Source organism: Zootoca vivipara, chromosome 13, assembly GCF_965207765.1.
Source record: "Zootoca vivipara chromosome 13, rZooViv2.hap1.1, whole genome shotgun sequence".
In the NCBI taxonomy this organism is placed as follows: domain Eukaryota; kingdom Metazoa; phylum Chordata; class Lepidosauria; order Squamata; family Lacertidae; genus Zootoca; species Zootoca vivipara.
Window position 1 is genome coordinate 10,950,526 of NC_142596.1, and position 13,888 is coordinate 10,964,413.

The 13,888-nt window shown below is 41.1% G+C and overlaps 1 protein-coding gene across 4 annotated transcripts in view; it reads left to right on the forward strand.

The window, feature by feature from the left end:
• Positions 1-13,888, forward strand: part of MYO5A (myosin VA) — a 119,703-nt gene that overhangs the window by 68,551 nt on the left and 37,264 nt on the right. For all 4 annotated transcript variants that reach the window (XM_060282746.2, XM_060282747.2, XM_060282748.2 and 1 more), the window contains exons 13-20: positions 1,254-1,379; positions 2,054-2,137; positions 5,021-5,179; positions 5,807-5,904; positions 6,370-6,456; positions 6,549-6,657; positions 8,556-8,767; positions 10,902-11,058. In XM_060282746.2, the coding sequence (XP_060138729.1) occupies positions 1,254-1,379; positions 2,054-2,137; positions 5,021-5,179; positions 5,807-5,904; positions 6,370-6,456; positions 6,549-6,657; positions 8,556-8,767; positions 10,902-11,058 (1,032 nt within the window). The remainder of the gene's footprint in view (positions 1-1,253; positions 1,380-2,053; positions 2,138-5,020; positions 5,180-5,806; positions 5,905-6,369; positions 6,457-6,548; positions 6,658-8,555; positions 8,768-10,901; positions 11,059-13,888) is intronic.

Genomic DNA, 13,888 nt, shown 5'->3' on the forward strand with positions numbered 1-13,888 from the left:
CACTCTACTAAAACGTGTCGTAGACTTTATATAAAATTTATACAGTTTGAGTACTCCTGTTTTGCTCTTCCTTTCCTTCGACTGGGAGCAACAAACCATAAATCTTGGCTTAGCATGATGCCAGAAACAGCACTTCTGTTTTGATTCTCTCCAAACCATGACATCAAGCCAATGTACCACACACCTTGGTTTAGTGTAGCGTGCAAAGAATGGGTTATATCCAACTTAAGTCCTACTCATTGCAGACCCACTGAAAGGAATGAATCTGAGTTGGCTGCATCCATTAAGTTGTGTTCTTTTATTTCAGTGGATCTGCTCTGAGTAGGACTAATGTTAGATACTGCCCTGTGAATGCTGTTTTGAGGTGAAGGAAGAGAGAGGATCTCTGCCATGTCAATGTTCCTATGTGTTCCTGTTAAGCCATTATTTGTTTGAAACTATTATTTTCATCTAGACTCAAAGCATGCCAATGTGTATAGGGGTCTTAGATTACAAGACTATAAATCAGGCATCCCCAAACTGCGGCCCTCCAGATGTTTTGGCCTACAACTCCCATGATCCCTAGCTAGCAGGACCAGTGGTGGGGGAAGATGGGAATTGTAGTCCAAAACATCTGGAGGGCTGAAGTTTGGGGATGCCTGCTATAAATGCTCTCTCTTAGGAGAATGCCCCTTGTGGGGCTTATTTGTGAGTAAATGTTGAAGATTGGATGAAAGCTCTTTTAGGCACACAAGCATAGCCCCTGTGGGGCAGGGACAGTGTCCAGTTTTCACATCATGTTGAGCATCTAAATTTGATTACCAGTTCCCCCCCCCTCTGAATTATAGTCCCCACCCCCTCATACCGCAGCTTTTGTCCCCTTGCTCATATGGATAAGAAAGGTAGTGTGTGAATCAGTCCAGCCTCAACCACTTCTTGAGGGGCATAATTATTTTCTATTTTGTTATTTTTATTGGAGCCTATCCCCAAAACAAGACTGGGCGTGGGTAACTCCTATGAATATGTAAAGTGGTATACAAATGAGATATTTAAAGGAGTATTCTTAGAAACTGATGGCCCATACATTTGTGGCCAACAATATTGTGAGCCATTAACTGCATCCTGTTTCTTTGAGTGGCTCAAATTTAGGTGAATTTAAAATGCCAAAACAACATTTTCCATTTCAGTTGTAGACTGGCTTTCCTTGTTTCACTTTTTCATAATAAATCAGGATGGTTAAAATTTACCTGTTCTTTTATCTCTCCGTTTGCTAGATGCCTAAAGGTTCGGATAATAGTTGGGCCCAGAAATTGTACAATACTCACTTGAACAAGTCTGTTCTCTTTGAAAAACCCCGTATGTCAAACAAAGCATTTATCATCCAACACTTTGCAGATAAGGTAAGGGTTTCTGTGTTCTGCCTGATTTGGTAAACGTATTTGCCTGTGATGTTCTTGCACTTATCCATTCTTGAGTAATCGGTTTTTTCTGTATGATCCACAGCCCCAGACACTGAGATAACTAAAATAACTTTGGTTCTTACATGGGCTTAACAGGATGCTGCTAGTGAACTATTTCTAGCTATATTTAAAAATGTCCTGTGGGCTTTTTTTAGTAGCAGTTCATTGAAGGATTTTAAATTTGAGATTGAGCCAGCCAATCTTTTAGTGACTGAGTAACAAATTAAGACACTTCAGGTGGTGATCTTTAATTTGTTCACAGTGTGGCTTCCAGGTTAATTACATGCAAATTTGTTTCTGGATAGATGTATTCAGCTGTAGCCTGTTTTCACATAGCATGGTCTATTCACAAAGTGCGTTGGAAATATATTGGTGAAGTTTGCCTTTGTGTATGTTAAGACATAGGAAAGTGATATACTCAAGTCTCAGAATTACCATTCTCTGCTTTTGAGTGCATTAAAGGTGTAAAATATCACAGTAGCAAGAACAGTGATTTTTAATACATATTTTTTTCTAGATTCAGAGGTTGCAGGATGTATTTTTGCTTAGATATGGTAAGCCTTCTGAATTTTCATTTTTTTTGTCTTGTAAAATTAGATATTTTGTACTTCCAGGTGGAGTACCAGTGTGAAGGGTTTTTGGAAAAAAACAAAGATACTGTCTATGAAGAGCAGATCAAAGTTCTAAAATCAAGTAAGGTTAGTATTGAGATTCCCCCCTCCCCAGTACTAAAGGTTGAGTTCCAGATGATTTTAGCCCACTTACATTAGATATTAATTTTATTCATTGATTTGACTCGGAGTAACATTGAATCCCCTCTCCCTCGAAACTAGAGTCTGTCTGCTGATTTGTGCCTCGTGACTTGCCATTTGTACTTTATATCTTCAACCGAAAAGCCTGTTTTTAAATTTATTACTTGAACTTTGTGTAATCAAGTCTAATTGCCCTCTGAATTGAACAACATACCTTCTAGTTGTTAAAACAATGTAACTTTAAGAACTGCTGCATTTGCTTGTTTTCTGCTACTCTTCTCTTCCCTTCCCTTTTTCCATTTGTGTCATAGCTTTTAAAATCGTAAGCATGTGGGCAGGGACTGTCTTACTTTTCAATCTGTGTATGACACTTAGAAAATGTTAGGCACTTCATAGATGATTGATGACGGTGATAATTGATGAAGGTATGCTGTTTCTAAAGGTAGTTGTACCAAGTGTGTTTAACATTTGCATTTTAAAATATGTGTACAAAAGCAATTTGACTTTGGTAATGCAGGCTGTAATCCTATGCACACATATTAGGGAGCAACTATTTAAGTGGCTCCCTAATATTTAAACCTTTTTTTAGGATTGTGTTTACAGAAATGTCACAATGAGTAGGCGATTATTCATGTTTGGCTGTATGTATTCATTTTTTTTTATTTATAATCTCTCTGCCTTGTTTTTCACCATACATCTTCCCCAGAAGGTAATCCTAAAACCTAATGCATTGCTAAAATATTTGAATTCCTAAGGTGTGTCCAGACCAGCAGTATATATGTAGTTCTGCATTTATTTATTTTAAGCAAGGTGATACAGGCTGAGTGCCATCCTCTTTATTCCTATTTAGTACTGCATTTCTGGATTTCCCCCATATGAAAATATTTACCTTTCCTTGGACAGGTCTGGACAACCAAAACATTCTGCCTCCTTCTTTGCCATTGTCCTGCTTCATCTGCCATTATCAGAATGTTTTTCTTTAAGCAGAAGTTATGGTGAACTTGCACCCATTCACCTAGAACTGCTTATTTCTTAGAGCAGAAGCCAAAGGCATCTCTACCCGAGAGCAAGAGATTAAAGAAAATGCAATTAAATGCTACAAAAGTGCTAGTCTGGATGCAGTCTTGGGCTGCCATCCTGCATGTTAAGTGTGCGCAAGGCCCTTTGACTTCAGTTGGGCTGCACTTGAACTGTCTACACTTTTGCTGCAGGTGTGGCACAACAGCAGGTGTGGGAAATTTTGGCCCTCTAGTGGTTGCTGAGCTACAGCTCCCATCATCTCCAGTTGTTTGCTTCACTTTCTGGTATTAATGGGAACAGCAGTTCAACCACGTCTGGAGGGCCAATGGTTTCTTACACCCAGGGGCGGAGGAAGGGGGGGGCGGCTTACCCCGGGTGTCATCACTGAGGGGGTGACTCCCAAGCTTACCCTAAGCCGTTGGGGGAAGGGGCAGAGTTGCGCTGCCTTGCCAGCTGCCTTCCCCCCTTCCCCCTTGGTTTTGACAGCTCGGGGGAGGCTTGGGAGTCATGAACGGGCGGCGCGCCGTTGCCCCCCATTCCCGGGCTGCTGTGGCTCCCTCCCCCCCACCCAGGAAGCATCCTGCCCCCCCACCCAGGAAGCATCCCGCCATGGGCGGCTCGCTCCACCCTCCATGGATGGCTTGCTCTGCCCCCATGGACATCTTGCCCCCTGGGACGCTTGCCGTGGCACCCCCCCCAGGATGCCCGCCTCTCCCCCTGGAACGCTTGCCCTGCCCCATGGCCCCGCCCCGGGTGCACACCATTTGCACCGCTCCGGGTGCCAGTGTAGCTAGCTACGCCTCTGCCTACACCTGCGCTATAGCAATGTGAAACAGACAGTTGTGCAAGTGAAAATGGTCCTATTGGCAAGCACAGGGCAAACAACCTTCCCTGAATGGAGTTATATTGACTAACGGTAGGTTTTTTAAAAAAGAAAAGAAAAGAAAACTGAGCTCTAATCCCTGCTTGCTTGCATTCCTTTCTTATTGTCATTTGGCTTTAAATGGAAAGATATGTTCTATTTTGACTGCTAGCAACTCGGCTGCAATATTGCTTGACCTGGGGTGTGAGCATTGGTTTGTTTCCTCTAAACACACAAGTTTTCGTTGGCCTGTTCTGCAGTCTTTTGCTATTCGGTTCCTCCTCAATCTCCTTCAGTTATGGAATGCTATCCCATGCTAGAGTGATGGACCCATTATTTCCCATAGACTGCAATGAAAGGGATATATGCCCCACTGCCCAGAAGTGGGGGAAATTGGAATATCAAATTTGACAGCTTTAGGACTGTGCAGTTAAGCGTCACTGTAGCACCACTCCTGGCTATAACAATTTCAGCACATTGCATCAGTGGTGATGCCTCTGGTTTTTTTTTGTGGGCTGCGTGATGCCTCACTTGCTATTTTATGCCCACCCAGTAACTCTGTAGCCTGGTGAAAACATAATGTTCCTGACTTCTAAATCATACTTGAGGTTTGATATGTTGCATCATTTCCAGGCACTTGAAATCAAGTAAATGCAACTGGATCAGAATCAGAAGCTTTCATTTTGAGATTTGATAAATTTTAGAGGAAGCAATTAACAAATGGAATCAAATAAATAAACTGTTTCCATTAGCATGTTTCGTTAAACTTTTCATTCCTTACATAAGTTTTCAAATTGGCAGCTGGAAAGTGGTAACGCTTCAGAAGTGCTATGATAAGCTCCCCTTCCTATTTGCTTTTGGTTCTCCCTTTTTATTGCATTTCCCTTGGGAAAGCCCTTCTCTTTCTAATATAGAGGTGCGCTTTTTATCCCCTGTTTCTGAACCAGTTTAAGATGCTGCCTGAGCTCTTTCGGGATGAGAAGCCCATCAGCCCCACTACAGCAACACCTTCAGGCCGTACGCCATTGTCTCGTGCGGCTGTAAAACCATCAAAGTCTAAAACGGCCCAAACAAGCAAGGAACATAAGAAAACAGTGGGCCATCAGGTGGGTGAATTTTGTTGCTATGCTATTCATTCAGGGATATCCCATCTGATAACAGGGCAGGAAGAGAGAAGAGTCACTGTAAGAGTTTGTGGAGAAATGCTATTGACCTTCTAAAAATAAAAGAGAGAGCTTTGTGGGTTATTAGCCAGTACAAGCACACACACTGAATTCTCATAAAAAACCAAAAATATTAAGAATCAGGGTGTATGACTTTCTGGAATATTGAAGTAAACTCTGAGCAAATCTATCCAATCAATATGAAAGATGCAGATAACCTTTTTTTTTTTGTAAATGGATAGTATTACATTATTCATACATTTTGTTAAATAAATTAGTAAATATTGATGTTTTAAAATCTAGTTTTAGTTTACTGCTTATTTTAATTGTTTTTAATTACTACTTTTCTGTTTGTATCAATAATAGTATTATTCCTTGTAAAGTATATAAATTTCTTTAAATAATAAATACAAAGAAAAATATTAGTGGCGTGACTTTTCTTTGCCGGATATGTTCTTAGATATTGTTGGGCTGAGAAGGTTCGACTTGCAGAATTTGCTCAAAAATCAGATTGCTTCTGTGTCTTTTTTTTCCTTTGGCAATTTCTCCCTTTTGATTTCTTTCCTATAGTTCAGAAATTCTCTGCATCTTCTGATGGAGACCCTTAATGCCACAACTCCTCATTACGTACGGTGTATTAAGCCAAATGATTTCAAGTTCCCATTTATGTAAGTTGTTTTGCTCATAGCATCTAATATGCAGTACTTGCTGCTCAAGATTACAGAGAGAAAACCTATATATTTTCTTTGCTACTTGTTTTGGATGAAATAGGAAGGCTTCATGTGCTTGCTCATTTCATTAGATTCAGCTAAATGTTATCCTCTTAAACATTAAAGCTGTTTCCCATGTTATGATGAAACATGGGAAGGGTATATATTCCATGAGTACATTTCGGACACATTGAAGAAGAAAATCCGGAAGCTACTTGCAGATTGGCCAAGATATAACTAGGAATCCTCTTTTGTATTTTGATTTTTCATATCACGCGACTTGTGGGAGTACTTTTTGGCAAGTAAACATTACAACATATTAAAGAGAAAACACAAGCATTAAGGCAACCGTACAGTTGTGGGAAACACCTGTAGAACCGTATCAAAGTTTCTGCCTCAAATTAGCAATGTTTTCATCTCTAGGTTTGATGAAAAGCGGACCGTGCAGCAGCTCAGAGCTTGTGGTGTGCTGGAAACAATTCGAATCAGTGCAGCTGGCTTCCCTTCCAGGTGAGCCTGCTGGTATTGTGATGTTTTGCTTGAATACAATATATACACAGATAACTTTTTGTTTGTCTAACTCTGCTGCTTCTTGAAACCAGGTGGACCTATCAAGAATTTTTCAGTCGCTATCGTGTGCTGATGAAGCAGAAAGACGTCCTCAATGACAGGAAGCAGACATGTAAAAATGTCCTGGAGAAACTTATTCTGGTACAGTAGTAGACTATGGTGCTTATTGTCTGTAAAGCTTGCTGAGCTCGCAAAATTATTAGGGTGTTGGTTGGATCCATTTCATTTAATAGAATAAACATGCTAGTGGCTGAGTGCCGTAGGGCAACAAAATAAGCCCCATATGGCTTTGCAAAGATGACTTCTTCCCTTTGGTTGAGCAAAGATGGCTTCCACTCCTTGTTTGAGCTTTCCCCTACACAGTATCCATATTGGCTTTCCATTTAAATCAACACTCATGGCAGCTTTCTTTCTTTAAGATTCTTATAGTCCACTTTTCAGGCTTAATGGTACCAGTACACCTATTATTTCGGAAATTTTCTTTGTTACCTCTTCTCAGATTTGTACATGAGATTATTCTTGAGTAGCCCTCTGGTGGCGGTTCAGGGAAGGAGCAGCTACCAGGAGCGAGATGATGGACAGCTCTCTTGGCTGTTCCACCTTTGCTCTCGCCTTTCCCATAGGGCAAGGGAGCCGTCAGATGGCCCTGGACAGTTGAGAACATTGTTCTTTTGGTGAATACCTTCAAGCACTGTAAATAACACTGCCCAGGATTTTCTTGGCATATTAAAGTAGCCTTTGGGGTTCAGAATAAAGTCCACAGTCCATGTATTATTTTCCTTTCAAATCTCACAATGTTTTAATTACTTTACTTTTACATGGCTGGCTACAAGCTAAAAACGACAGGATTTTATACAATTTTGCTCCTTTTGTTTAACCTGATTTTCATCATGCCCTTTCATGTTGTATAGCAGGGGAGACACCCCCCCCCAAAGGGATTTTTGTGACTCCCAAGGCTCCCCTATTGTCATTTAAATAATAATAATAATTAAAAATAGTTTTTTTAAAGCATTCCCATGGGTCTCCTGCCTTGATCTCATGATTCCAAAAGGTTTTTGCGGCTCTCCAACCAGAGGCGTAGCAAGCCCAGGTGGTACCTGGTGCGGAATTTTTTTTGTCACCCCCCCCCATGTCTCTGTCTCTGGTGAAAAGTGAAAAACATGAATTGCAAAAAAACCTAGAGCTTACAAAACAAAACTGACTTCAGATATGAAATCAGCATTGAAAGAACATATAAGAACAGTGGGGGGCGCCGAGTGTCACCCCCCCAGGGTGGCACCCGGGGTGACCCGCCCCATCACCCCCCCTTGCTATGCCACTGCCTCCAACTCCTCTTCCCGTTTGTCTATTTAAAAAAAAAGAAAAGAAAGCAATTTACTGAATTTCATAATTAACAATTAAAACAATGTAAATCAGTGTAGGCTAGCTGGTGAGAAAGTCTTTTGGGAGGCAACCTTGAGGATCTCGCCACACCTACTTTAAACTTTAGCCACTCCCACTTTGACATGTAAGGTGAAAAGGTAAAGGACCCCTGGACAGTTAAGTCCCGTCAAAGGCGCCTATGGGGTTGCAGCACACATCTCGCTTTCAGGCCGAGGGAGCAGACAACTTTCCGGGTCATGTGGCCAGCATGACTAAACCGCTTCTGGTCCAACAGAACACTGTGACAGAAACCAGAGCACATGGAAATGCCATTTTCCTTCCCGCCGCTGCGATACCTATTTATCTACTTGCCCTGGCATGCTTTCAAACTGCTAGGTTGGCAGGAGCTGAGACAGAGCAACAGGAGCTCACCCCATAGTGTGGATTCGAACCACTGACCTGATTGGCAAGCCCAAGAGGCTCAGTGGTTTAGACCACAGCGCCACCCGCTTCCGTGACTCCCAGGGGTTAATGTGTCCCTTTGTCTCAAAAGATTAGCCACCGCTGATTTAGAGGATGCCTGTTGCCTCTTTACCAATTCTGCTGTCATTGAGTCTTGTATTATTAATCCTTTATCATTTTCGGTCTGGCTGATTGTACATTTCTTCTGAAAACAGGATCAGGATAAGTACCAGTTTGGGAAGACAAAAATATTTTTCCGGGCTGGTCAGGTAGCTTACTTGGAAAAAATAAGGGCCGATAAACTGAGAGTTGCATGCATCCGCATTCAAAAGACCATCAGAGGATGGTTGTTGCGGAAGAAGTACCTGCGCATGAGGAAGGCAGCCATCACCATTCAGAGATATGTCCGAGGGTACCAGGCAAGATGGTAAGCTGACCCCTGAGAAAAAGCTTGGGTTGCTTTAAACATAAAACTCAACTGTACCTTCTGTTTTTCCTGTACAGTGGTACCTTGGTTCTCAAACTTAATCTGTTCCAAAAGTCCATTCCAAAACCAAAGCGTTCCAAAACTAAGGCACGTTTTCCCATAGAAAGTAATGCAAAATGGATTAATCCATTCCACACTTTTAAAAACAACCCCCTAAAACAGCAATTTAACATGAATTTTTGCTATCTATCGAGACCATTGACTCATAAAATGAAAGCAATAAACAGTGTACAGTGGTGCCTCGCTTAACGAATGCCCTGCTTAACGAAATTTCCGCTTAACGAAAGGATTTTTCGAGCGGAGCTTGCCTCGCTAGACGAATGCGTTTTACGAAAAATTCGTCTAGTGAATCACGGTTTCCCATAGGAATGCATTGAAATTCAATTAATGCGTTCCTATGGGCAAAAAAAATTCAAAAAAAATTCAATGCATTCCTATGGGATTCGCTAGACGAATTTTTCGCTATAAGAAAAGACCCGTGGAATGAATTAATTTCGTCTAGCGAGGCACCACTGTACTGCAGTCACACAATCAATCAACCAGTCGCTGAACTGGGTTCCACACAGTTGCAAAAACAAAAACGAAAAGAGCCACAAAAACAAAACCGCAAAATAAATAGCAAAAATAGACCTCAGTGTAACACTCAAAACGGAAATGTGACACTCAAATTGGAAGCATGGCACTCAAAACAGAGCACATTCAGCTTCCAAAAAAAGTTCGCAAGCCGGAACACTTCCGGGTTTGCAGTGTTTGGGTTCCAAGTTGTTTGAGTACCAAGGCATTGAGAACCAAGGTACCACTGTACTGATCATTATGTTATAAGACCCAACTTGATAAACTTACTATTTTGCTTTCTGCCTCTGATTGCAAGGGGTGTATATCATATATCCACTGGACTATAATAGTGTCTAGTGAGCTACATTTGGCTTGGTGGGTCACAGGTTAACTGAGCGTGATGATGTAGATTGTAAAGAACAGATCATGGAGGATGCATATCCATGACCACCAGCATGTCAAGTGGGGCCTGCAAGAAAATGTTAAGTGCTACTGTTGAGGATTCCAGTTATTCAGTTTCCCTCCTTTGTCAGTCAACATTTTACGCTCGCTGAGTATGCTCCAGCTCCTGCCCCCAACAGATTACAAGTCTTGGGGTTCCCTCAAGCCTTCTGATGGTGCTGTTTTGGCTAAGGACAATCCACACTTGAAGAACCAAGCTCGTGTATGATGATAGCTATATGCATTATGCAGGTCTCACTTGCCTATGTGCAGCCTCCAGTATAGAGGCAGTATGCCACTGAATACCAGTTGCTGGGGAGCATCAATAGGAGGGTCTGTTGCCTTGAAGCTCTGCTTTTGGGTTTCCCAAAGGCATTTGTTTGGCAAGGATCCTGTTATTGGAACATAGCTCCTGCTTTTGTTTTAGTAAATGTTGGTGCTGAAGTTTTTAGGATTCCACAACTGCTTTTGTTGGTCAACAGCATCTGACTTTCTAGAGTAGTTGAACTGAAGGCAGGTTAGAAATATGTAAAAATATGCCGATGTTGGCTTTTCCCTGCAAAGTTATTCTCAGGAATTCAGAGTGACTGGATGCCTGATGTGAATGCGATGCGAACAATCTAGTTATTTAAAGAAAAATTATTTAAACCTCTTGCTAAGGAACATGTATGCTTGTCTTAAATCTTTTAAATGCACTATTGTTTTTGCAAGTTTGGGCATACGAGTATTGGGCTAATGTAACATGGGAAATGCATATCACTGCAAATTTTCAAAAAGGAGTTAGGCCAGCAGTTAATATATGACTGGTGCTCTTGGAGCCTTGCTTTTACAGGTTAGATGTGCCAATGACAATAATTTGGTGCTTTGGTTGCAGTCCTAAACTCAGTAATTAGTGAATAAGGTTACTTGAATTTGGTGGTTTAGCACTGTAATGTAAGCCTGGGGAGAAGTGTCTGATGCTATCGAGTTATCCAAAATTTTACTGTCATTGGGACCTTTGTAATAAAGTGTTAATGTTAAGAGACTACTTTGGAGTTTGTAAATACTGTCTTCTACCCCCTCATTTTTTCTTGGTCAGCCTTGCCACTTTCCTTAGAAGAACAAAAGCTGCCATCATTATTCAGAAATTCCAGCGCATGTATGTTGTCCGCAAGCGATACTGTCACACGCTAGCCGCTACATTGGTTCTCCAGTCATATTTGCGAGGTTATATTGCTAGGAAGAAGTATCAGCAGGTAAGAGAGTCTGTTACTTGACTCCTGCTTTTGTTATTATTATTATTATTATTATTATTATTATTATTATTATTATTATTATTCTGGAATACAGTATGTGGCCGTGTTTCTTTTAGGATGCTATAGAACAGGGGTGGCCAACTCCCTAGAGACTGCAATCTACTTTCAAATTTAAAATCTGGCAGTGAACTACCGCCTTTGGGGGGGGGGGTTCAGCTCAAAGTTGTTGAGCTTTTTTAAGGGAGGGGAAATGCCCCCTTTTTTAGGGGTTCAGCTCAGCTCAGAAGTTGTTGAGCAACAATAGAGGTCGGCACAGGGAGAGGGGGGCGAGGCTGGAAGAGGACCAGCGATCGACCAAAGCCTTGCAGGGATTGACCTGTAGATCGCGATCAATGTGTTCGACGTCCCTGCTATAGAGCATGAAATTTCACAATGTTATTTTTAGAGGTTCATTTCTCAAGACACACACCAATTTCACTGCCAAGGTGTAATTTCTAAAAATACAGGAAGCCACTAGTCCTGATCATGTGCTTCTACTGTGAAATAGTTCTGTGGAAAACTGTGGCTTTGGTATTGTACAGGTAACAACCGTCTTGCATGTGTTCAATATGTGTGCGACTGTGCGTGTCTGCATCGTCGCAACCTAGAAGTGGCTAGAAAAGGAAGCAGGGACAGAGCGGGCTTATGTGCGTTCCGCAAACATTGTTGCCTGCATATCAACTCTGTATATCTGTATCCACATGCTAAAATTATGGGAAGGGTTTGTGGCAAAATACCTGCTTGTGTGATTGCTTACAGGTAGTTGTGGTAAGTGGCTGGAGCTCCCTTATCTGCTAGAACTTCTTGATGCATTGGTATGGAAATACTTATTCTTGGTGCACAAGCTGGACCCTTGAAATGAGTGGAAAAAACAGAGCATACAATAATTCCATTTGTAGCTCTGCTCTCACATGACACTTGAAAGTAGGAATAATATTATATACCAGTAACTGTAGTCATAACTTTAAACTTGTCAAATGTAAAATAATTTGCTTTAAGTTAAAGTTTTCAAAACAGTAGTAATTATTTTGAGAAGCATTGTATTTTAATAAAATAAGTTTAAAAATACATTCCTTCTACCCTGTTTCCCCTATTTTAAGACGTAGTCATAAAATAAGCCATAGCGGGATTTTTAAGCATTCAAGGAATATAAGCCTTACCCCAAAAATAAGACATAGTGATAGGCACAGCAGCAATGCCGACTGCGGCAGGAGGAGGAGGAGGAGGAGGGAAAAAATAAGACATCCCCTGAAAATAAGCCATAATGGTGTTTTTTGTTTTTTTTAAAGGAAAAATAAATTTTTGGAGAAACACAGTAGCGCAAAAAGTAAACCACATCACCAGCTCAGGTGCTTTCTGGCTATGGAATTAAGGATGATTAATCCATTATGTGTCATTTATAAGTTTTAATGTGATGGTTCATTACTGGTTTTGTTTTGGAACATCTGTTTTTGTTAGCCTGTTGCATTTCCTTTGTGGTTATTGTAGTTACCACAGAGCTAGTCAGAACTAACTGTTGGAGGTAATCAATGAAAATTGCACAGTAATTGTATTGGAGCAGAAACATCAGTGCATGACAATAACTATTCCAGTTCACTGTGGTATGATGTGAAGCTGCAGTTAGTCCCAAGAGATATCAATAGTGTTCAGATTTCAAATGGGTCATCAAAGTGATAAGGAAAAGATGAGTCTTAGGCAGGGGTCAGCAACCTTTTTCAGACCATGTGGTGGGCCAGACTATATTTTGAAGGAAAATATGAACGAATTCCAATGCCCCACAAATAACCCAGAGATGCATTTTAAATAAAAGACACATTCTACTCATGTAAAAACACCCATGGGCCTTAGGTTGCCTACCCCTGGTCTTAGGCCAGGAATCCCCAAACTGCGGCCCTCCAGATGTTTTGGACTACAATTCCCATCATCCCTGACCACTGGGTCCTGTTAGCTAGGGATCATGGGAGTTGTAGGCCAAAACATCTGGAGGGCCGCAGTTTGGGGATGCCTGTCTTAGGCTCTGCCTGTACCAAAGGTCTTTGTAACGTTTCTCATCTGTGGTATTTTTGCATTTACTCTCCAAATGCACAAGTAGCAGCATAGGAATTATTGTGAGCTATTATTGGGAAGTTAGTAGCTATTTACCTGGTTACATTCCAGCAGCAAAACTGGGACGTGAATTCAATCAGATCATTATAAGAACTACTGCTTAAACTTCAAGAATTGGTGCCTAACTTTGCTTTATTCCTTTTCCCTCCATGTCCATCCACATTTCCATTTGTGTCATGTATTTTAGATTGTAAACATAGCTGCCAAGTTTTCCCTTTTCTCGCGAGGAAGCCTATTCAGCATGAGGGAATTTCCCTTTAAAAAAGGGAGAACTTGGCAGCTATGTTGTAAACCTGTGGGCAGGTTGTTTTCATTAGTTGTATGTAAGCCACTTTGGGAGCCTTTTTGGCTGAAGAGTGGAGTACAAATGTTCTAAATAAAGCAAATCCCCTATCAGCTGCACTAAAGGTGATGAAAGATTACTTGAGATATTTTCTAGGGGGGCAAAATAGTGCAGACTTTCTAAGGATGTGGCAGAAGACTGGCAGGCAGGCAATCTTCAGATGATGATGAGAAGTGCCTTTTGTATGGCCCGATTCTGCTGTGTGACTAAAAGAATATTTTCAGTTAGGAGGTGAGTGTTGTAATTGGAATGAGCCTTGTAGCAATTATTGTTTCTTTATCCTCTGAAGAATCTTTTACATTGCTAATTATCCTAAATGATACTTTAAAACATCCTTTGAGA